At 52.8% G+C, this 24,770-nt stretch overlaps 1 protein-coding gene across 1 annotated transcript; it reads left to right on the top strand.

The window, feature by feature from the left end:
- Positions 1–1,453: 1,453 nt before the first annotated feature.
- On the top strand, positions 1,454–24,137 carry PYROXD2 (pyridine nucleotide-disulphide oxidoreductase domain 2; the record flags this gene model as incomplete). The annotated part of the gene is made up of 16 exons (XM_081158688.1): positions 1,454–1,580; positions 5,765–5,784; positions 8,022–8,115; positions 8,202–8,275; positions 10,205–10,360; positions 12,263–12,416; positions 14,203–14,264; positions 14,359–14,456; positions 16,527–16,668; positions 17,048–17,182; positions 18,475–18,547; positions 18,799–18,955; positions 20,651–20,805; positions 21,478–21,584; positions 23,059–23,179; positions 23,859–24,137. The coding sequence occupies 16 exons, from the start codon at positions 1,454–1,456 to the stop codon at positions 23,927–23,929; spliced, it is 1,746 nt and encodes a 581-aa protein (XP_081014814.1). The 3' UTR covers positions 23,930–24,137.
- Positions 24,138–24,770: the final 633 nt, after the last annotated feature.

Here is a 24,770-nt window from a genome sequence, read left to right as displayed (position 1 = left end):
CTCCTCTGTCCGCAGCCTGAAGCCAAAATTCATGTGAGTAAGTCTGTTCTTTCCCGTTAAGGGAAAAGCCTGAGGAGACAGAGGCACTAAAGGAACTAGAGCCGCACCTCGGGCTTAAGTGCTTCAAAGGTGGCAGTGAGGGACAGTCGCCTGAGGTCATGGGGACTGCATTCCTCCTTGGTGTGACTTAATGGACAGAAATTTAAAACATTGGTTGTGGAAAATACAGAAGAGCACAAAGGGGAAACTAAGTCTGGAAGCCCCCCACTGTTTAAGGTCCCCACTTTTGTCACCTAATATTTCCTCTTAAATTTTAGCAGCTGTATGCTATGGCATTTCAGTTTAACCAATCCCCTGAGTCTCCTAATATTCTAACAACACCAGGTGAGTGTCCTGAGTGGGATTTTAGCAGAACCTCGCAGGCGGGGGGAGGGGTCCATGGTGTGAGGAGGGGCTCTGGGGAGAATGGTCCTTGGAAGCACTTTTTCCACATATTCTCCCTATTTGGAGGTGAGTTTCTAACAGTGGGTTTCTGAGACAGATGTCAGAGCAGTGAAGACACTCCCCACTCCCAGGGTGTGTTTTCCTACAAGGGGAGCAGCCTGCTAGCTAATGGGCAAAGAACAAAGGGGCTTCTAATTCAAGACAGGAGATACTTACAGATGTGGCCTTTAACCCCTGAGGACTCGGGAAGGATGCCAAAAGGCAGAAGAGAGATGTCCAGGCCTTCAAAAGGAAAGGTGAACCCCAAGAATTACGAGTGAACTGGCTGCAAGCCCCTCGGGCCACTGCAGAGGCCTGTTAAGCACTTGGGAGAGAACGTGCCTCTCTCCAGGGCCCAGTGACCGATGCTGCCCTCCCTCAGTTTTCCTGAGACCTGATCAAGGAGATTCTAGTGGGGTGTTTGGCCAGCGGGCTCCCTGAGGGGTTCACCACCCTACAGGCCACAGGACTGGCAGTGGGAAGCAGAGTCAAGCCCGAGCCTCTCTCTCTCCTTAGATGTCCCACCCCAGCACCTCCCGGACATTTAATTCCTTAATGAGGAGCAGGACAGCACAGAGACACTCACTGCTCTCACAGGCCCTTCTCCGGGCCTCAGTGCCCCTCACCTGTAAAATGGGAGCCCTGGGGCTTACGTGAGAGGCTGCATGACTGTGTTCAGCACAGCGCCTGGCACATGGGAGCCCTAGAGAATGGTCTGCACAGAGATTACTCTCCTGAGGCCTGGAGGCGGCAGGGCTGCTGGGTTATGCAGGCGACCTCCCGCAACTGCCCCGTGTGGACTCGGAGGGGGCGTGTGCAGCTCAGTGCCCTCTGTTTAGTCCCGGCCCAAGGCCAAGTATGGCGGCGGGACTGCAGCTCCTCCTCTCTTCCTGCTTTCTCCCTGCTCCTCCCCCAGCTGAGGCACAAAAAGCTGAGGGCAAGCAAATTACTTGTCTAGTACTGAGCAGAAATGGCTGCAAGTGGCCGAGGTCTCAGCAGGGCCATAGGTGCCTCTCCCTGCCCTGCTTGGAGACAAGCTCACTGGGAAGCCAAGGGACGCCTGAAGCCTGAGTACGACGCGGTGGTGATAGGAGCAGGTAAAGCGGGCTGAGCCAGAGCTGAGGGCTGGGGAGGGCCGCTGTGCTCAGGCTGGAGGGGCCCCTTCCCAACCTTCCCTGTTTTCTGGGCATGAGATAGCCAGGAGTTGGGGCAAGAGAGCAGGGGCTGTGGTGGAAAGCCCACCAATCTACCCACAGGTGCTGAGGTTCTGGGGCTGGCTCTGCCCTCGACTTGCTGTGTAGTTTGGAGCAGATTCTTGCCCTCTCTGGGCTTGGGTCTTCCCATGTAGAATGACGAAGGAGGACTAGGTCATTCTATCTCCTGTGAAATTTGCTGGTTCCCATCACATTCTTGAAAAGCACATGGTACATAAGGGTTGGAAAGAGCCCTGGGACAACAGACCGGTGAAATCCAGCCATCCCAAGTGCCCCGAGTTCTGGTCACCACAGCCTGCCCTGAGTTCTGGGGATGGGTCACCACAACCCATCCCCAAAGGAAATGAATTGTTTTATAAAATGAAGCTAGGAAAAAGTAGAAATGAGTCCCAGAGATCTTAGTGCATGTCCACAGAGGATGGCAGCCCCCCCTGCCTTGCACATCTGGGTGTGGGATCTGCACCAGTGGTCCTGCCACACTCTGCTGACCCCGGGCTGCAGAGCCCTGATCCCACCCAGTGACCGCAAGGCTGTAGGCCAGGGCCAGATGGCCTTTCCTCAGGGCCTGCCATTCACACTCAGAAGGCCTGAATTTCAACTTTTGACATTTCCAACTGGGTTTATACAGAGAGACAATGATAGGACTGGAAGAAGAACATGCCCAGTAGACAGCTCTAAAGCTGCCCCGAGCTTTGGCGTTCCTTCATTTTTGTGTGCACAGAGCAGCCTTGTGCCAGTAAATGTTTAACAGTCACCCCTCCGGGGGGAAGTATGTGCAAGTACACACATACATCAGTTAATTAGAGATGCTGAAATAAAAGCAGTGGAGCACACAGTTTTACAGATAAAATAACAGTACACTAAATTCCAGGTAGCCAGTTGACTCACCAAATATCTGTGATTTTTACCAAACTCAGTAGCCAATCTGTGGTTGCAGTTGACAAATGAGTATAGTTCAAAAAAAATGTGTGATATTTTCATTTACTTAAAGAGTAGAACAAACATGAAATAAGTGAAACAATGAATATTTATGTGCAATCTTCACTCTTTCAGTGATAGGACTACTTTCCTCCATCAGCTAATATTTTTTGAATACTGGAAAAACATTTCCTCCATTTTTTGTCCCATTCACGAAGTTACAGCTGCAGACACAACACACTGTGGAGTTTAATCTGCATAATCAGCATTTTCTCCAACAGTTCTTAAGTCTATCAACAAAATAATGCATCAAGCCCCAACGTGTAATGCCTGCCAATTCCCATGGTGTAAGTACTCTCGCCATGGCCTTATTCAAGTTACCAACATGACGTCGCTGGGTGTGAATTTGGGTGGGATACACAGCAGCCCATCATATAGTATAGGCACCTTACAGATACGCAGAGGTAAATTACAGCAAGAGCACAGTAAAACATGTAATAATTAGGAAGTGACAGTGTTGAGTATTGATTACCTTTGTTTTTAATACAATTTATTTCATTGTAAGTTTGTGTGATTTAATTTTTAACAACAGCTGTTTTGACCCCTCACACACATCCTGAGCTGAGGAAGCCAGCTCCAGCCCCCACTGACAGCTCAGTAAATGGAAACACCCAGCCCTCTCAGCCTCAGAGAGGACCCCTGCCTTTCTCTGTCCTTAATGACAGCTTACCCCTGCTGCTTCCTGGCAGGGAGATTGACTCTAGATCTCATCTCTGTATCCCTGAAGTCACACCAGTACCTGGGAGCCACCTTGAAGATGACTCTGATTTAGTCATCTGACTCCATATCCCTAAGAATGACCCAGGAACATGTTAAAATGCAGGCCCCGGGCCCTGGACCTGGTGATTGTGATTCTCAGGGTTGAAGGTGACTCCAGAGGTCAGCATGCCTAACCAACACTTTGAGTGGATCCGATGCAGGCAGCTGCAGCCCAAACGTTCAAGAGGCCTTGTTCAGAGCAGCTTCTCCGCAGAGCCCTGCTGCCTGCTGCCTGCAGATCCCGGGAGCCAGGCCTGGGGATTAGCTAAGCCTGCCTGCAGCTTAAGGCCACTTCAAGGGGCAAGGGGAGGCCACCAGAAGTCACAGGAGCGCTCAGCCAGAACTGGGGGGTGGAGGGTGGAGTGAGGAGGGTCCTGGGATATCAGATCCCTGACCTTTGTCATTTGAGACGTGTCTGTGCATTCGTAGGCTTATCTGTGATGATTGACCTGGAACCTACTGCCTGGAAGCCTTTATTAGGTTTCCAAGATTTATAATCAACACTAATTAAAGGACAAATAGCTACCATCTATTGTGGGTCTGCTAAGGGCCAGGGCTTTACCTATATTGTCAGTTATTTTCTCTGCCAGGCCCCCAGCATCCTCTCTGCTTCACACATGAGGAAGCAGAAGGCTCCTGGCCGGGCAACTCACTCCCTCGGCCGTGCCTGCGAAACAGCAGAAGCCAGGCCGAGCCCAGGACAGTGGCCTTCAGGTTGCATGTATTTGAGAGCAGGGCTTTTCAAGCCACAGGTGCCAACACATTCATGAGTCCCACCCAGCAATATTTTTTAAATTTTCTTCAGAGAATTTTCAAGTGTGTAAAAATAGTATACCCACCAGCATTTTTAAAAATAAAATATTATCAAATAGATCATCACCTGCTTCTCACATGGTAAGAGTTAACATCGGATCATGAAACATTTGTTTCTGCCAAATACACTTGCGTGTGGAGAGTGAGCCCGGCCACAGCGTAAGATGTGTTTCTTCCCACGGATCATGGAGGAGTTTGAAACTCCGTGCTAGAGATTCCTTGAGTGGATGAGAGGTTGGCTCAGTGACCTCTAAAACCCTGGGAGTTTCTGTGGAAAATTTAAAATCAACTCAGCTGTGAAGAAATCCATCATGTGGGTCATTGCTGCTCCCCTGTTTATGGATGTTTGTGAAATTACTGGGTGAGCATTTTATTTAAGTCAACACATGTTTCAGGTTGGCGCTCAGCCTTCTGACATCTCTGAAGATGCAGAGCGACCTTTTATTCCCCAGGACAGACACAGGCCGAGTGGGCCAGACTAAGCCCCCCTCCTTCCTGAAAATGGCTGGGGCCTGTCCTCTGCCGAGGACTCTCCATCAGCAGCTGCACCTTCTCCTGAAAGTAAGGAAAGAGGAAGCCACTCAGCCCTGGGACCACCTGCATCAGGACGACCTGGGAGCACGTGGAAACCCAGTTCCAGGCCCCGCCAACGGCCTGCTGAGGACGCCGGGAGGGGGCTGGGGGTCTTGGCATTTATGCGAGTCCTCGAGTGATCCTGAAGCTTCTCAGACCTGGAGAGGCACTTGCTACCAGTGGGTTTGATGTGGAACATGGGCTCCCACCCAAAGGCAGCTTTCCTAAGGTCTTGGGAAATAAGCTTTATGTGTAAAATACGCCAGTTTGCCCAATCTTCTGGCTCCCCTGAAGCAGACCAGCTGCTCCAGCACACACGGAAACTATGTTTAATCACTTCCTTTTGAATGGTGCTTATTTTATTTTGGGAGCACTGGGGATAGACAAAGACAAACCCATGTGCCTACAGCCTTCTGGGTACCACTGTGAACACTTGGCAAAACAAGGCAGGCTGGACAGCAACCGTCCACGTGACCAACTAGGTGGCTGCCGATTCCACGCCAGGCAGGGACCTCCAACATCAGGGTCCCGGCCACGTTTCCCTTCTCTTCCCTGTGACGCTCGTCCCACAGTCACCCTTCATCCTCATGTGACAGAGGCTCAGCAATACGCGGCATCGTGGGGTAGCTCTCATCTGCTGAGCATGGATCCCTCCTCGCCCCTCGCTCCAGCGTGGAGCCCCAGCCAAGCCAGGGGAAAGGACACCTTCCAAGCCAAGGCAAGACTCAGGGTTTTCTGACTCCCCACAGACCAAGTGTCTTATGGCATCAAACTAGATGCTGTTCCAGCATCCAAGTACAGGCTTAGGGGATGCCCAGGTTTCTGCTTCCTCTCCATCTTCACAGGCATGGAGACAGGGATGGGTGACCACACTACGCAGGGGTTGTGTCTGCCTGCCTGCTGACCTTTGGTGCTTTCCTCCTCTCTCCCTTGTGTCATTGCAGGTCACAATGGGCTGGTGGCCGTGAGTACCTCCCCTTCTGCCCCCTTCACTGGCCCCTGGGCAGGTGGCTCTCAGTAGCCACAGGAGAGAAGGAAAGGCAGGCTCGTCCCCTCTCCCTGGTGCTGACCAGTGGCCCGTGGAATGGACATGTGCGGGAGTTAAGGAGGATGTCGGGGGCTCGCTTTCCTCTCCTTCCTCCATGCACGTAGATGTCCCCCTTGACCTTGGGAGAGTCAGGGAACTGTCAGAGGCAAGCTGATGAAAAGCTGGGCATGTGTGTACTGGCAGAGCCTAGGATCAGGTAAAGAGAGCCAGAGTATGGGTGATCCTGTGTGTAGAGCCCTGTGCCCCCGGCTGGGTTCAGGCCACGTACCAGCCTGGAGTACACAGCAGCCACCCAGTCCCAAGTGCACCCTGGAGACAGGAAGGGAGCCAGTGCAGTGGAGGAGGTGCCAGTCTGAGCTGGGCCAGGGTTACCCCATGGTTGGGCTTCTCAGGCCTGAGTCCACGACTCCTAGGAGGCCACAGTGTCCCAGGGGTTGTTCAGGACCCAAGGCAAACACAGAGCATCTTCCCGAAGCAGGGGCAGCTCTAGAATATCAATGTAGGGGACTTAGCAATGCCAGGGAGCGACAAGGTGCGTGTCAAATCGCAATACTTTCCCTGACATCAGTTTTACTGGGACATTTTACAGGGGGACATCTGTAACTCAGCCAGTTGGTAATTTAAAACATCAATTTTGTGCTAATATGAACCTGGTTTGTCTCCCAGCTCTGCCACGTTCTACCTGGGGAGGGAAAGGCAAGTCCCTTAGGCTCTGAGCCATGGCAACATCAGGGTAAAGAGGCCCAGCCTCACAGAGTTGTTGTGAGGGGAACACAAATGTGAGTCATTGCTGGAGCTTTCCAGCCTAAGGCCCACCAGGCCCCCGGCCATTCAGTGAGCCGGGTAGTGACTCCTCGCAGCAAGGAGGCGGCACACCCCAGGGAACCCGGGCGACTCTGAGAGGGCGTTACGAGGAGCCGATTCTCCGATGTGCACTTTGGTTGGATGACTTGAGGGAAAATCTAGGAAGTAGGGGTTTGCTCTCGTTTGGACACTGTCAGAAAGTGGGACAGCTCTGTGGGCATCTGGATAAATCTTGTCTGTGGGGGGGGGGAGAGTGGAAACTGGTGACAAAGCAGCAGTCACTCGGCCCAGAACGGAGTGGCCCAGAGCCCCGGTCTGTGTTGGTGCTTAGACAGAATTGTGCAGGGGGCTTGCTCTGTCTCAGTCTCTGCTCTCCAACCACCCTGGGCAGAGGTGGTCATTCCAACAGGAGAGCCACAGGCTCACCTCCGAGGGCCAGCCAGCTGGGTTCAGGTCCCAGCACCTCTACTCACTGGCTCCGTGAACCTGAGGAGAGTGATTTGTCTCAGCCTTGGCTTCGTTATCTGTGAAATGGGAAGAATTATAGTCCCACCTCAAGGGTGCTGGGTGGATTACATGGACTGATCCAGTCCGGTGTCTGGCACATAGTAGTTGCCAATTGAACTTTTTAAAAAGTCTGACTTCTGAACTACACCATCCCTGTTGTCACCTTGGTGGTGGTAAGAGGACCAGCACAGACTCAAAACCCAACTAATCCTACCCAACAAATATTTTTTGATTTCCAACTTTTCCAACTAAGTGCTGGAGAAAAATTAATAAAACCTCTCCATCACTTCTTCCTCCAACTAAAGCTGTGCCCACAGTCTTAGCCTCATTTACTGGGCACATTCTCAGTGCCAAGGGCCAGCTCAGTGATTCCTCACAGCAGCCCCATGAAACAGGTGACGTGGACATTGCTACCATCGCCCCGTTTCTGCACATGAGGAAACGGAGTCAGGTGGATGGGGGCTGAGGCTGCCCAGGCAGGAGAGAGGAGTGGAAGCCAGTGGCCTGGCTCAGGGCTCACAGGCGGGTCCCTGCTGCCTCTGGGGCTTGTGAGGAGGGATGAGGCCCCCCCGCCTCGGGGAGAGGAGCCTGAGTGCACAGAGGTGCCTGGGCCTGGCAGGAGGGAAGGTGACGTCAGCCAGGAAGTGGAGGGGCAGGAGCAGTCATGTCAGATCTTAGGAGATGTTTGGGGAAGTGAGAGTTTACAAGGGAAGCAAGGGGAATGGCTTTCCCAGAGGCGGGAACAGCCTGAGCTGAGGGGTGGCAAGCTGGCCCTGCAGTGAGGACCCAGAGACCGCAGGCTAGCCCCAGAGGTGAAGGGAGGGCTCTGTGTGTCCCCCCAGGCGGCCTACCTACAGAGACTGGGGGTGAACACAGCCGTCTTTGAGAGACGCCATGTGATTGGGGGTGCAGCTGTCACTGAGGAGATCATTCCAGGTAAGCCCAGAGGTGGTGTGGGGGCAGGCAGGAGGGGGTGACCGTCGGTGACCACTGGTGACTGTCTCCATCTGACTTGGTTTCAGGGTTTAAGTTCTCCCGAGCGTCCTACCTCCTCAGTCTGCTGCGGCCGCAGATCTACACTGACCTGGAGTTGAAGGTAGAGCCCCCGCTGTGGCCATGGGGGGGGGGGGTAGTTCCATCTGCCCACCTGGTGAAGGCTCCCTACAAGGTGATTCCCTGCACCTGAGGTCTCTTCCATCTGAGGGCTTGTCTGTCCCACAGGGTCTCCTTGGTACATTCCTACAGTTTTGCCTAGTCCACTCAGTATCTTAAAAAATCGGGAAATTGCACATAAAACCGGATTTATCTTGATGGATGGGCTTTGTCGGCCTGAGGCCCGTGCTCTTCCACGCAGTGCTGTCCGATACCCGCTGTGGGGCACGGTCCCCAGCCCTGCCCCGCCCTGCCCATCGCTCTCTGGCGTCTTGCTGGCCCTCACGAGGAACCTCCTGAAACCGTGGGCAAGCCTCTGAGTTTGCAGAGCTGTCTCAGGACTGGAGCCTGCTTAAACTTTCATCCTGTTACCATTCTTGGCAGCTTGAGCAGGGAGCCGGAGGGACTTTCACCTCTTCTGGCCCCTGGGCTGTTGTGAGGAGATCTGAGACCTCTCAGTCCACCCTGTGGACCTCCCTTAGCTTAACTTTGGTCCACAGGCCGGGCCAGCGCTGTCCCCACCTTTTCAGATTCCTTTCACCCCTCACTGCCTCTTTTATAAACTCTGCTCACCACATCCTGGGGCCCACTTAGCTTCTCCCTGCTGGTGCCTCTGTCACCCAAGGGAAAAGGGTCCTCCCTGCCATCTGCACAGGAAGCTGCTGTGCCCTTTAGCACTGACTTTGCTCTAAATTGAAAGTTTGAAATTAGTAAGACGGGGAGCCACACTGTTCACAGCCCTTCCGCTGCTGGAACTGGTTCATGTAGAGGAGTCCTCCAAACTAAGTAACTACAGAAACACACTAAAGATATTATTCTTTGAGCCCCTGAGAGACAGAGAGAGAGAAGAAAGAGCCTATCCCCAGCCAGGACCAGAAGAAATCTCGCCTCGGAAGGGAAGTGGGTCTCTGGTCTCTACAGTTGGAGGCAGTTTGCAAACGCACCAGTTGGTGGCAGACGTGGTGGGGGGGGTGTGGGTAGACCCTCCTTGTGAAAATCTAGCTTCTGAAAACTGAGAGTCACAGAATAGAAATTTTCACATGATTATTCACTTTATTAAAAAAAGAAAAAAAAACAAGATGTGCTCCTGAAAAGTTCAGTGTGCTACTCAAATATTTGTAAATCAAATCATGCTTTAAATGCATCCCAGCAATTTCCATTTAAGGTGACCCTGGAGTAAATGAGTCTGCAAAGTAAATAAAATTTTTGATGTGAATAATTTATCTACCTTGTAAGTATGGATTTTCACCTAATTGTTTTTTTATTGTGTCTTTCCAAATTTTAATTATTTATCTCTGGAGTGGGGGCGGCTGTAGCCCAGAGCTGAGAGTGAGCCAGGGCTTCGGAGTCGCAGAGATGCGGTTGTAAAACACAACCCACCTCCCAATGTGACCTTGGACAAGACATTTAACTTCTCTGAGCCTCTAGTGTTGCATTTGTACAATGAAGGTGACCTAGAGTTGTTGTAAGTTAACCATTGTAAACCCCAGTGCAGTCCCTGGTACAGGGTAGCATGGTGTGTGGCGTGGTGTGCTGTGGTGTGACATGGTGTGGCCTTGTGTGTTGTGGTGCGATGTGGCATGGTATGATGTGATACGATGCTGTGATGTGGCGTGGCGTGGCGTAGCGTGGTATAGTATGGCATGGCTTGGCTTGGCACAGCATGATGTGTCCTGGCGTGGTGTGGCATAGTGTGGTCTGCCATCGAGCGCCTGAGCAAGAGGGCTTTTACACACTTTAATTAAAAATAGGAATCAAGACCTTGGGAACCTGCTTGAAGGAATCTAAATGGTCATAAACACAACCAGAGAAGGGTCAAGGGCAGAGGCCACAGATTCCTTCAAACGCTGCGTCTTCTGTCTGTGTTCTGCAGAAACACGGGCTGAGGCTTCATCTTCGAAACCCCTACTCCTTCACCCCAATGCTGGAGGAAGGCACGGGGAGCAAGGCGCCCAGGTCCCTGCTTCTGGGCACAGACATGGTGGAAAACCAGAAGCAGATTGCCCGGTTCTCGCAGAAGGATGCCCAGGTAGGGAATGCGACTGCGGCTGACCTCCTCCGGCTCTCTAGCCTGAGGCGGCTCTGGAAAGGAACCGGGCCTAGTGGGAGTTGCCCTAGAGCACGTGCCCAAGGGCCAGGGCGTTCCAGCCTGTCCTAGCCTTTGATCTTGGGCACTGTGAAAAGAAGGGGATGGTCAGTGGTTAGGACCAGCGGACGCTGGAGCCCCTCAGCCCCGTGTGTGTTCAGTATGCGGCCACCATTCAGGTGTCCTCTGCCTGCTGAATTCCAGAAGGGAACCCACTGGCATGTACTTACGCTGTGTGTGCTTCTGTCTCTCCCTCTTCCAGACAGAACTCTAAGTGGCTATCAATACGAAAGCACATGAAGGCCAAAGAGAAGGATCAGGGGCGGATCAGAGACAATTAAGGATAGAGTGAACTGGATCAGGAATTTAGAACAAGAGAGCTCTAATAAATATTCATTCGATCTGGCATCAATCCCCTGGCAGCCCAAGGCAAGAACTTGTCCACAGTGGCGTGCAGGTCTGATGGAAGGATGTACCCCCATCCAACAGAGATGCAGTTTTTCTCTCGGGATTGCATTATAAGGAATTTGTTGGGTAGCTTTGTCTAATGAGTTATTGAATGTAATGGGCCTGGTGTGATTGGTTTTGTAGATATAAAAAGATTCCTTGAATGGCTATGTTTTTGTGCTAAGCCCAGATATAAGCTGAAGGCGCATAGCATTAACTCACATCTTGGTGCAGACATTTTTATAAGAACCTAGGTTAATACCATCAATGCGTGCTGCTTTTTATTGTTAATCCAGCATCGGGTAAAACCGAGAGAACCACAGACACACAGTATATCTCTTCAGCCAGTAATTTCCAAACCTGGCTGGCAGTCAAACCACCTAAGGAGCTTTGCTTTTCTTTCAAAGTGACTCTTTTGTGCAGCGGGTTGGGGACCACTGCCTACACCCTATTCTCCAAATCCTGCCCATGTCAGATGCACCAGAGAGGATTTAGGATGAGGTCGGGTCCCTGGGCCTGCAGAGCAGCAGCTGCGGCCTTGAGTGCTCCCGAGCACAGGAGCAGGAGGCAGGGGGCACATACACGTGTGGAAGGTAAGGAGCCTGAATTCTGGCTTTGTCTTTGTACATTGTCATATGAAAGGCCTGCTGCAGAGAAAGCTGCTTAACTTCATTTTATCAAGACTTCTCAAATGAACTTCAACACAGGACTTTTCTTTATGTAGCAGTCATTAAAATTCCATGGGTATATCTGTGAGTCCAGATGAACCAAAATTAAAAGTTCTGGGCTGAAAAAAGAAGATAAGGCCTCCAGTGACACAGACATCCACCCAGTTCCTACAGTCCATCCAGTGAAGGAGGGTTGGTGTCCAAGTGGATTCTGTCGTGGGAGCTTGTGGGGTGAAGGGATGCAGACTAGTTCCTATTCCGCTATGATGAGAGGACTTGGGAGATTTGCAGACCAGGAGAGAACAGTCAGCATGCTGGAATACAAGCAAAGAGATCTTACTTTTATCAGTAATATATGGACAGACAGGAGAGAAAGAAACTTTTCCGTGGCTTTTGGTTTATCACAGAGACCACATCCTAGGCACTTGCCAGTTTTCTGTGGTTGATGACTGGTCTTGGCCAGCATTAACCCCTTGTTCCTGCCACCACCTGATAGCTCTTCCACTGCCCAGGCTCCCTCTGACCTCCCCTGGTGCTGACATCAGCACAGACCTGGAACAGGGAGTCGCTCAGCACAGCCGCTCAGAGACAGCTGGGCACCAGGCCAGAGGAACCACGGAGCTCAGCTGAGGGGCAGCGGACCACAAGGGGGCAGCACTGAGGGCAGAGCATGGGGACAATGTCCCCTTCCTTCTAGGCAACAGGGCCTTGACTTGGGGCTCTGTTCCAGGCTTTTCCCAAGTACGAGGCCTTCATGAATCGCTTGGCGTTAGCCATAGACCCTCTGCTGGACTCACCCCCCGTGGACATGGAGGTCTTCCAGCAGGGCTCCCTGCTGCAAAGGCTCAGGTCACTCTCCACCCTCGCCCCCCTGCTGCAGGCAGGTAAGTCCCCGGCGCCGGCATCAGGGCAGAATGAGTGACCTGCACAGAGCTGAGCCCACTTCCTCCATGATCAGACAAAAGTCCGAACTCAAGACAGCCTGCCAACTGCCATCCATTAATGGGCTGCCCGGAGCAGGTTAAGCAAGGAGGTCTTAGCCTAGGGTGCCCTAAACCAGAGCCTGATCCAAAGGCTCATGTGCGAGTAATTTGTTTTGAAGGGTGATCCAGGGAAGGGAGGAGTGAAACTGAAAAGAAAGGAGTTGATACCAAGTGTGCTGCTGTGCTGGCCGCCACGAGGCTGACAAGGCGCTGGGTCCCATGAGGACCCCCTAGAAGCCTAACAAAATTCATGTGAGGACCACTCCCAAGAGAAGAAAAGGGAATCATTTCTCCATCAGATTCTCTTCCATTGATCAAAGGTTGTCCCATGGGGTATTAACTCCCACATAGGGCTGTGCACGCATGGGTGTCAAGTGGCTTTTTGTGGATGTTCTGTCATGGGGTCAGAGAAGCCCCAAGGTGGAAATGAAAAGGCACATCTTACAGGCTGGAGGTGAGATGCTGTGGGTTGCACCGTGTGAAACTGATCAAAGCCTGCACGAGTTTATCATCAAAGCCAGCTAGAATTAGAAAGAGGGGCCAAGCGAGTTTGAAGAGGTGCCCCATACAAAGAGGATGCTAGATGTGGGCTTAACAGGAAAAACTTCTGCGATCGATTAGTGATGTCTGCCATGGCTCTGAGAAGGGAAGTTTGGCTAAGCATGCTATTCTTTCTACTCCTCCTCTAGGGTATAAAGAGCAGTTTAGCTTCTCTCATAGAAAAATACTGAAACAGTTAGCTATGATCACAAAATTGCTGCATAAAACTGTAAAACTCCATTGGCATGTAAACATAAACACTTATTTCTCATGAATCTGCATGGTTTAGCTGATCCCAGCTGGGCTCAGCTGATGTGGTCTGGTCTCATGCATATGTTTGTGGCTGGGGCAGATCAGCTAGGGCAGCTCTGCTCCAGGTGTGTCCCCTCCTCATGGGAGCTGCAGGCTAGTCTAGGCACTGCCTTCTTACATTAATGGCAGAAGCTCAGAGAGCAAGCCCCAATGTGCAGGCCAGTTTCAAGCGGCTGTTTGCATCACAACTTAATACATTCTCTTGACCAAGTAATCCATGTGGATAAGTCCAGGATCAAGGAGCAGGGCAGGAGAACTCAGCTGTGGTGGGAGGCACTGCAGAGTTACATGGGAAAGTGTGTGGATATGGGAGGTGTGAAGGATCAGAGCCAGCAGAATCTATCACACACACCAAGAGGAGACATTATCTCTCAGATTACCAGCCCAGGGTGTCATGCAATAAAGATGCAATAAACGGTCATGCACTGAACATTTATTGAGCAACTACTATGGGCCAGACACTAAGCTGGGTACTGGAGCTACAGTAACAAAGATGATCCCTGCCCTTGTGGCCTTATGGCCCTATCACTCTGAGATACTCTGAATCAGCATCAGAGGAGTGGACCAGCCAGGCAGGCTGCCTCCCAGGCTCAGGCCTTACAGAGTTCAGTGTAAGGGAATGAGGTACAAATTAAAACTTTACCCCCAAATACTTTCAGCAGCTGAAATGTATTGAGTGCCTGTGAACTTGCCCACGCTTTACATATCTCATTTAATCGCACAGTAGGCCTTGGGGGCATGATATATTGTTCCCATTTTGCAGACAAAGAAACAAGTGCAGAGGTATTGCAGGTCAGAGCTTCCTTCTCGCTGTTTTATGGGTCTTCTCTTTCAGGCCGCATCCTAGGAGCCAAGCTGCCCCAGTATTACCAGGTCCTCACAGCTCCAATTACCAAGGTGAGGGGGTCCCAGCCTCAGGATGGGCCTCAGAGTGAGAGTTGCTCTCCTCCCAAGGCCCCTAAGCTCTTCTCCCTGCTGTTTGCTGTCCCAGGTGCTGGATCAGTGGTTTGAGTCTGAGCCTCTAAAAGCCACTCTAGCAACGGATGCTCTGATTGGAGCCATGACAAGTCCCCACACTCCGGGGAGTGGGTGAGTGCAGAAGGCGAGGTGGGGCAGTGGGAGTGGAGTGAATTCTCCCCAGGGAGCAGTAACAACAGTCATTTACTGAGTTCACCCCGTGAGCCAGGCACGAAGCCATGGACTTCATTCACGATTCCTCTAACCCTCGTGCTAACATCTAAGAGCCGTGGTTCAGAGAAGGAAAGCATCTTGCCTAAAGCCACACAGTTACTAGGTGGAAGATGTGATTTGCAGCCCAAGTTGCCTGACCCCCCCCCCATCTTCCCTCAGCCACTATGCTCTATTCATAAGAAAAGCCTCTCACCCACCACCTGCTGTGATATCTGGCAGGGAAGTGCCTTCTGCCTACTCTTTCTCCTCTTATCTCCCTCCCTCACTTCTCTTCCTATCTCTTCCCCTCCCAGGAAGCTGTTGCCCCTCCCTCTCCCACCATCCTTCCCCTGGGTCCCAGGACATGCGCACACACAGACACTTTTGGAAGGGTGGGAAGCTCCTTCCCCTTCGTGAGTGGAGTGTGCTGACAGCCTGCTCCGAGAGGGGGCAGTCAGACACAGTGGAGTCAGTGTGGTAGGACCTGGTGAGTCCCTGCAGGAGCAGGGAGGTGTGTGTATGTGTGTGTGTGCTCGCACGCGTGTGCACACCCACACGTGCACGCGGGGATAGAGGATGCTGCCAGGTGTTGGGCCATGTCCAATGCACCAAAAGATGCAGCTAGAAGCTGTCAATGTGGCTTTTCTCTCAAGGGATGAGAGCGCCCCTTGGAAGTGGTTTTCAGCACACGTCAAGCCAGCCCCAAGTCCCCCAGGGCCATGGAAAAGCGGGGCTGGCAGCAGTTGCCACGCCTTGGCCAAGCTCTGTGATCAGTCAGTTTGCATCGTCCAGCTGGGGCCTCCTATCCTCCTCTCTGTGGGTCTCCGGGAGGCTAAGCTACGGCCCAGGTTGTAAAATGTGCCTTTAAGTAATTTGTTTCTTCATTAATTCTTTCAATAAATATTGATGGAGCACTTGGCTGTGCGAGGTGCTGGAGCGACAATAGTAAGTGGAGCTGAAATCCTGTGGGCGAGGTAGACACAGAGCAAGTAATGAGGGGCATGCGGGAGTGCCCAGACGGAGAAAGGCGGCCTCCTGGCCGAGAGGCCTCCGCTCTAAGGCTCTAAGGACAGCAGGAATCAGTGGAGCAGAGGATGAGGGAGGAAGGGGGCCCCAGGCTGGCAGGGCAGCCCTGCAAACGTTGGGAGCTGGGAAACCGTGTGGTCTACTGAAGGCACTGAAAGAGGTTCAGTTTGGGAAGAGTGTGGGGCGAAGGGGGAGCATGGTGAGAGATGAGGCTGACCAGCAGGCAGGAGCCCTGGGGCCATTTCCAGAGTCTGGCCATGACCCCAAGAGCAACAGTGAGCCAGGCAAGCTTGACAAGAGAGAAGGGACAGGGGCATAGCTGGGCTTAGAGACTGGGCTCCAGGTTCTGCGGAGAAAAGTCTGCAGGGAAGAGCAGGGGACAGTGGTCCAATTAGGAAGACCTCGCTGCGGCCCTTTAGGGAGAGAAGAGCCGCCTGGGCGGGAAGAAGCGACAGGGAGCGGGCGTGGGAAAGTTCTTCAGGACTCCCGGAGTTGACAGCATGTGACTGGATGTAGGCCACGAGAGACTAGTAAGGGGGCAAGAACTGACACCCAGGTTTATTTTGGGAACTGAAGGTGCCATTCACTAGGATGGGGAAGACTGAAGGAGAAATAGGTTGGGGGTGGGTTTCAGATGCCTGCCAAGAACCCATTCAAATGGGGTATCAGTGGGTAGCTGGACAAAGGGGCTGGAGCTCGGGAGAGAGCTGGAGTGGTGGGTACCAAGCCACCTCGTTGCTGGTACCAAAGCTGCATGCAGACACATTTGCACGGGGAGAGCATGTAGGATGGGGAAGCAAAGGACTCTCACAAGGGCCTAGAGCTCATTGAAAGGCTGGTGGGATGGGGCTGGATGGGGAAGGGAGAGGCTGCACGTACAAGACAGGATGGAATATTTGCACCTTGGACTCTGGGGAGATTAAATCCCACCTCTGGTGACCGATTCTGATGATCTGCCCTCAGGTATGTGCTGCTGCATCACGTGATGGGAGGCCTGGAGGGGATGCAGGGGGCCTGGGGCTACGTCCAGGGTGGCATGGGTGCCCTGTCTGATGCCATAGCAAGTTCAGCCACGGCACATGGAGCAAGTATCTTCACTGAAAAGGTGACTGGCCCCTCTCCCCCCTGGTTGGGATCCTAGGATAGAACAGAATCTCAGATTTGGAAGTTCCCTTGTTTTTCCGATGGACAAGCCGGGGCTTGGAGTCAAGGGGCTCGGGTTATACAGCTTGTTAGTAGCTGAGCAGTTGTCAACCAGGTCCCAGCTCTTCTGCCACCTCCTTTGAATTCACCACCACTAGGCCACACTGGGGCCGAGCCTTCCAGCTGGAGGGGGTGGGCTGTGGCTTCACCGAGGAGCTCCGCAGGGTGGATTCAGGATCGGAGCTGTGAATGTCTAGGAGAAGCAGACAGCGGAAATCCTGCAAGATCTAACCTCGTTTTCTTTCCGGGGGGTTTCTGGGGCGTCCTCCTGTGGGGTCTAGACGGTGGCTAAGGTGCAGGTGAGCAGCAGAGGACGCGTCCAAGGAGTCGTGCTGCAAGATGGCTCCGAGGTGAGGAGCAAGGTGGTGCTGTCCAACGCGTCGCCGCAGATCACCTTCCTGAAGCTGACGCCACAGGTGAGGCCTGGGGGTGGAGGTTAAGATCTCAGCCAAGACAGGCTGAGAACTGGGGTGACCGAGGGAGCCAGGGCTACGTCGGGCTGGGAGATGTGAGTGCCAAGCCTGGCCACGTTTGGGGAAGCCAGACCTTCTCTTTCTTACCTAGCAGACAGGTAGCAAACGGGAGAAGCCGCACAGGTGAGTAGGAAGGCAAGGGAGGTGAGGTGTCCCAGGCCATGCAGGTGACAGAGGACAGAGCCGGGGCTGGAACCCAGCTCTGACTTTCAATCCAGAGTTATTTTGGCAACTTTCCTGTTATCCTGATTTCTCCCTTCTGTCCAACCCTAGTCCCACTGTCTGTGTTGATATCTATTCCCATATGAATGCCACATCGCAAACAGCCACGGGACTCCTGGGCACATGGCAAGAAATACTGATTCAGCACAGAGAGCTGGAGAAGTCCGTTGATCTGGCTGAGTTCAGCTGATTTGGGCTCCCTCGGACATTGGTGTCAGCTCTGAGTCAGCTCGCGGGCCCTGCTGACCTTGGCTGCGCTCGCTCACAGGCCAGGGGTCAGCGGGCTATGGCTAGTGCGGGACGGTGTCTGCCCGAGTGGCCGGGGCGATCGGCTCTGGCCCACACGTCTTTCTTCCGCTAGCACATCCTCAGCATCTGGCAGAGGCAAAAGCAATTAAACTCAGCCGTGCACCTGCTTTTCGGGCTTCTGTTAGCATCCTATTTACTAGCATTGGTCTTGTCTCATGGCCAACCTCAGAGTCAGAATGGGAGCATATTACAAAGGGGCATACAGGGAGGGGTGAAGATTTGGAGCAATTTTTGCAACTGACCACACCTCTCTGTCCCTAAAATAGATGATAATATGTGTATAAGATAGAGCTCCCCACCATCCTTGGGACTAATCTTGAGACAAGCACCACTTTTTCTAAGTGATTCTGCTAATAAAATCCAGCAAGCATCAGTTCTTAAAGCATTTTGTTAAGGCCCTTCTGAAATCATCACACTTCCAAGAGCTTACAGACCGGAGGAGAAGGGAGGCCTGCAGACCACTGGCCATATCTACAGCAGGAGTTAGTGTGGGCCATCACATTGCAAGTCAGGACTCTGCAGATCACAGAGGAAGAAGTGGTTAGCGCTGAGCAGGTGGGAGAGGGCTTCCTGGAGGAGGTGGTTTGGCTGGGCTCTGGAGGAGGGAGACGATTTCCGGAAGCAGAGGTCAAGAGACCAGTCTGAGCGAAGGAAGAAGGCAGCCACTTTGGGCCCAGGCCTTTTATAGAAACTTCTGCTTCCAGGAGTGGCTTCCTGAAGAGTTCGTGGAGAGAATCTCTCATCTGGACACCCAGTCACCTGTCACCAAGATCAATGGTAAGAGACAAACCCCACCGCAGAGCTGTCTCTTTGACACGGTCTAAGTGAGCGAGGTCCAGGGAGAACTGACCTACATCAGCATTTCTGTCCCCGACCTCCAGCCGGCCCCCCAATTTGAAGGTGAAACACTTTTTCACACTTTCTCTTCCCAGCAAGGTGATGGGTAGAGGGGGTGGATCACGGGGGGATGGAGAGGCTGAGGACCCCGGCCTTTGGGCCTTGACTCCTCCCTTGCGTTGGTTTCTCAGTGGCTGTGGACAGGCTGCCTGACTTCCTGGCGGCCCCCAGTGCTCCCAGCGGCCAGCCGCTGCCCCATCACCAGTGCTCCACCCACCTGAACTGTGAAGACACCCGCCTGCTCCACGAGGCCTTTGAGGACGCCATGGGTGGCCGGCCTTCCCGCAGGTGGGTGGTCCTGGGCTTTGCATCCCCAGGAGCAGGCGGGGATGTTCAGGAGCAAGCATCTTTCAGTACTGTCAACTGTCCACCAAAACCTACTGAAAACCTATTCTCTGCCAGGCTCTGATAGGCAAAGGTTGGGGGGATCGGGGACCGGGTAGGGGCACGAAACAGACACTAAGTTTATCATAAGACAGGCACACAGACATTAATAGCATGAGGATGTGTGCCCTGAGAGAAGGGTAGAGGTAGAGGGCACAGTCCACTTATCCATTCATAAATATTTTGGGGCCCCTACTCTGTGCCAGGCTTAGTTCAGGGGCCTGGGAGCGAAGCAGCAAACAGAGTCAACAAGGCCTCTGCCCTCCGATCACTGACACTTCATGGTGGGAGATAAGATAGTCAACAAACATACTGATGATATGGAGAAAAATGGGTCAGGGGAGAGGAGAGGTTACTAGTCTTTATTTGGAGGTCAGAAAAGGCTTCACTACTAACATGACATTTGAGCAGAGACCTGAAGGAAGCAAGAATACAGGTCTTGTGTGTATCTGAGGAAGAACATCCAGACAGAGGGAAGGGCAGGTGCAAAGGCCGTGGGGCAGGAGGGTGCTGCTGTGTTGGAGGCGCGGAGATGAGCCCCGAGTGGCTGGAGAAAGAACCTGGGAGTGAAGGGTAGCAGGTGGGGTCTGAGCTGCAGCTGCTACATCCTGCTGGGCTGTGTCGGCCACTCCTGGATTTTACTCCAGGGAAGTTTGTGCAGAGCCTGACTTACATTTTAGAAAGACCACTGTGGCCACTGTGTGGATTAAAAGGGCATCTGTGGCAATCGGTTACTATTAGAGAATCCAAGGGAGAGGGGTTGGTGCCTTGGTCCCGGGTAGGGGCAGTGGAAGTGATGAGAAGTGGCCACATACTGGGTATTTGAAGGTAAAGTTGCCTGGATTTGCTGTTGGTCAGAGAGTGGGGTGTGAGTGAGAAAGAGAAGCCACCAGGAGATGGTGTTTCTTTTGTTAAAAGGGGGAGGTGGTCTCTGCAGGGAGGAACAGGTCCTAGGGGATCCCAGGCATTTTGTTTGGACAACTTGCTTTAGAGATGCTGAGTGGACATCCAAGTTCAGAGGAAACATTGCAAGCGAGGGATGCAGGGAGAAGGCATTTCACTTGGCCTTAAGGATTGTCAATTTGGAGGCCAAAGGAAGAATGCGCTTCAGGTAGAGCAAGTGTTGTAAATAAGGGGGGGTCGGGAAGTGGTTCCGTTCTGCTAGGTGCCAGGCAGCCCCGGCAGCTCTGTTTCACGCGGCCTGCTCAGGAGAGGAGGTCAGGCGGGGGTAGGAGTGGCTGAAGCCTGGCTGCCCGAGCACCTGCTGTCTTAGCCTGGCCCCTTCACTCATTCGTGTTGTCTCTCTGTACTCTGGGCACATTTGAGACCCTGGTTGTTCTACAGGCTGTGTGGCGGAGGAAGGCAGGGACAGGCCACACATTCAGGGCCGGGGGAGCTCCTCAGGAGGAGTCTGCACTCTCCTAGTGGCCACTGCACCATGCAGGTGAACAACCACTGTAGCCTAACAGAGATAATCGGCCTGGCCTTGGCATCATCTCCTCCCATGCGTTCATTTTGTCCCCTGTCATCTCAGAGCGCCCCCCAGCCCCTTCCCTCGGGACAACTGCTTCTTCAGGTCTGACCTCCCTCCTGTCACAGGCCCATGATTGAGCTCTGCATCCCTTCCTCTCTGGACCCCACCCTGGCTCCTCCTGGCTGCCACGTGGTCTCCCTCTTCACTCAGTACACTCCCTATACCCTGGCAGGAGGCAAAGTCTGGGACGAGCAGGAGAGAAATGCTTATGCAGACAAAGGTAAGGAGGGCTAGACTGTCCCGTCTGCAGAGTGACTGCTGGCTATATGGTCTGAATTCTGACTACCCCATTCAGGATGACAAGGGGAGAGAACCTAAGTCAACATAATGAATGCCTGCTAGGGTCAGACACTGGGCTAAGAAAGTCAAAAGGCACAGTTCCTGCCCCAGAGTTGTTCACAGTCCAGTGGGTTGAGTAATAAATGAATCTTACAGTACAAGGTACTGTGTGAACCAAAGGAGAAAGTTGTGAGCCAGAGAGACAAGGAGAGCTTTCCAAAGGAGGGGACATTTGAACTGGGCTTTAAAGGATGAATAGGAGTTAGCCAGGTGAGAAAGGGCATTCCAAGCAAAAGAAACAGCTTGAGCAAAGCAATGAGGTAAAGAAAGCTTTGCATAGTCAAGGAGAAACAAATAACTTTGTGTTCAGGGTTGGGGTTAGGAGATGGGAAAGAGTGGGGGCTGGATTAGCCTAAGGTTCATAGGTCTTTGTATTGAATTATTTATTTACTTGTGGACTGTTTTGTTTGTTTTGCTTATTGAGATATAATTTGCATATGCTCAAATAAACCCATTTTAAGCGTATAGTTTAATGCATTATAGTAAACTTGCTGAGTTGTGAACCATAATGCTTTCTCCTGACACTGTTCCGTCTCCCTGCTGTCTGCACCAGTGTTCGACTGCATCGAGGCCTACGCCCCTGGCTTCAAGGGCTCCGTGGTGGGCAGAGACATCCTCACACCACCTGATTTGGAGAGAACCTTTGGGCTTCCTGGAGGGGTAAGAATAAGTCTGGGGGTCCCTCATCACATTCTTCTCTCTGTACCCCCACTCCCTGGGTGCCCTCCACACGCAGCTTTCATCAGAAGGGAGGACAGTGGCAGAGACCAGAGCTGTGAGGGGACAGAGGAGGGGTCAGACCTAGGGGGTGGGGGGAGAAGTGGAGACAAGAGAGACAAGAGAGATAGCACCCACTGAGAAGGTCACCAGCATTGTGGCCCCTCCACCTGGACATCATGTCAGCCTGTTCCATTTGGGTTTCTTCAGAGGGAGCTCCCTTCCTTAAGGCAGCAGGTCCTCAGACTTCTAATCAATGTGCCAAAATTTCAGAGAAGGGGGCCAGGAAACCAAGTAGGAGGCCGATTCCTGCACAGCAGCCATCAGCCCCATGTGGCTGTTGATGGCTTCAGTGTGTCTGGGCCCAGATGAGATGTGTGCAAGTGTAAAAGCACCAGATTGCTAAGACTTAGTGTGAAAAAAGCATAAACTGTCTCATTAATAATTGTCATATTGATCCCATTATTGAAATCCCATATTGAAATGATCTACTGGGTTAAATGAAATATGCATTGACATCAATTTCACCAGCCCCTTTTTAAAATCTTAATGTGGCTACTAGAAAACAAAAGTCACATATGTGGCTCATGTTGTGTTTTGTTGGACCACACTGGTCCAGCTCTAGAATAAAGGAGGCCAGGCAGTGGGAAGGGTGGGCAATGGGTGGGTGTAGAAGGCATGGAGCGAGCAGAAGTGAGAAGTCTTGGTAACAGTGCGCATGTAGGTGTCAGGGTGGAGGTGACATGAAGGATCCAGCCTGGAGGCTGAGGAGAGGAAGGTGGTGTCATCCACTGAGGCAGGGAAGATGGGAGAGAGCAGTTTGAGACATGTTGAGAGGGCTGGCTGGGAGGACATCCGAGGGGTGACCTCCTGCAGATGTTGGTCTTTTTGTCCAGACCTGCCCCACGAGCCTGACCTTCTGCTTGTCCACACTGCCTCCCTGCTAGGCCCAGGCCACTGGAGCAAAACCCAGCTCAGGTCCCAATGCCCTTTGTCTGCCACTTACTGTGATTCTGCTGGAGCTTGGAAGCCTAGGGCCCAGGCTCAGATGGGTGTCATGGTCAAAGAAACGTGTGCCAGCAGCCAAAATAAGTCAAATTCCTCTCTTTTCAAACCAAGTGAGTGGGATTCACAGTCCATAGCAAAACATTTAGAATCTCCCTTTAAAATTTCGGTTTCCTCACACTCTGAAGATACTCCTCACCCTTCTTTCTTCCTGAAAAAATGCCTCTGGAAGACTCCCCCCCAGCCCTAGGATATGCACCTATTCCCTCTCTTCCCCTCCCCTTTCTGCATTGTAAGAACCAAGAGAACATCCAGGAAGGAGAACCTTCCTCAGAGAACAGGGGAGGGGGAAGAAACCCTCAAGGACAGTGAAACACTCCTATGTTAACGACTGTGGCCCTGCCTCCCACAGAACATATTCCACTGCGCCATGACCCTAGACCAGCTCTACTTCGCCCGCCCGGTGCCCCTGCACTCCAGCTACCGCTGCCCCCTCCCAGGCCTGTATCTCTGCGGAAGTGGGGCGCATCCCGGTGAGTGACCCTCGGTCCCACCACCCTGTGTTGGTGGTGAGGGCTGGCTGGACATCAGAGGCCTGCAGACGGGGAGAGGGAGGCAGGGCGAGAGGGAGGGGGCACAGGACTCCCACAAGAATAAGCCATCCCCCATATGCAGAATTCGCAGAGCTCAGGGAACATGGGGGCCTCTGCCAGGCTGGCCACGGCCGCAGGTTAGGAGCTCACACCACCTCTCAATTTAAAAATTCTTCCCTGCACCTGTCCCCAGCTTAACTGAGCTCCCTGAGGTCGCCGTTCATGTTGATACTTTCTCTGAGCTGCATGGGCTTCGGGCCCCCAGAAAGGCCCTATATTCCCACCTCTTCCCCCCAAGTCCTCAGTGTCGCGTCTGTGTCACTACACTGAGGGTCTGGCCATTCAGTACATCGGCTCTCAGGCTGAGAGGAGACGCTTGCTGGGCCCATGCGCCCGGCCCCTCCCCAGGGCTCTGAGGCAGGAAACCTGCAGGGGAGCCCAGAATCTGTCTTCATCGTTGTCAGGGTGGTTCTGATGCCCTTGGCCGAGCACCTCCCTCAAGCAGCCCTGCTCTGCTTGGCCGCTGGCTCCTCTGCAAGCCTGGGCCCTGCCCGCTCCCTGGCTCCCTGTGGGGGTGGCGGGGGGCATGCACCTTTGGTTCATGGAGGTTCCCTTCCAGGCGGAGGTGTCATGGGAGCCGCTGGTCACAACGCAGCCCAAGTGGTCTTCCGGGACCTCAAAAGCATGTGACCCTGACCCAGGAAGAGGAATCCACCCTTGGGCTGTGAGTCCCCATTGGGTCATCTTTCCAGGCTGTGGCTGAGGCAGACCAGTCCTCAAGGCTTAAGCGACTATTTTAGAAAAAACATTTAAGTTACATTTGGTACTGGTTAACCTTGTGCCTGTGACTTCATGATGAACTGCTTTGGTTTTATTAAAAATAAGGTTTTGTACAGACAGCTTGCACTTTCCCGTACGTTAGTAGAATTGGTCAAATGTAATTATGTAATTGCGTGTCTCTGTGCTAACGGGGGATACTTGCCTGGAATACTCAGGATTCTTACCACATCAGCCCATTTGACCAGCAAGATGCCCATCTCACTGCTGGGCCCTCACCCCCAGCGGATCAGAGGGCTGTCGGTGAGGCCCAGTCCGCTGCTCTCACATCCCAGGCAAACTGTAGGCCAAGCCATCCACGGGCCGCAAGCCTGCACAGTGCTCGGCACCTCACACCGTCAAAACTGCCCACCAGGCAAACCGCAGTCGCGGGTGAGTGCCAGGTGGGTGCCACTGAGGGCATCTGGGAGCCCACATTCCTGATTCTAGAGCATTCCACCCCTTACTTCCCATGAGCGAGACATGCCTATGGCATCACTAAACTCTCCCCACATAAGCTTATGTTATTGTAGAGAGGTTGTCATTCCTGGTGAGAAAGATTCATACAAATGTCCCTGTGCTAATACAGCTCTCCCAGCAGCTCTCCAGTCCCAGCAGCCATGGCCGCAGGCCCTGGGGGCCCCACTGGCAGAGGAGGCGAGGGTTCCCTGGGGCCTCTCCTCCCTCCTTTCCCTGGCAAACTTATACAGATTAA

Source organism: Miniopterus schreibersii (genome assembly GCF_964146895.1).
Source record: "Miniopterus schreibersii genome assembly, chromosome: 14".
Taxonomy (NCBI): Eukaryota; Metazoa; Chordata; class Mammalia; order Chiroptera; family Miniopteridae; genus Miniopterus; species Miniopterus schreibersii.
Note: the sequence above shows the minus strand (reverse complement) of the source record. Positions and strands in the feature narration are given on the sequence as shown.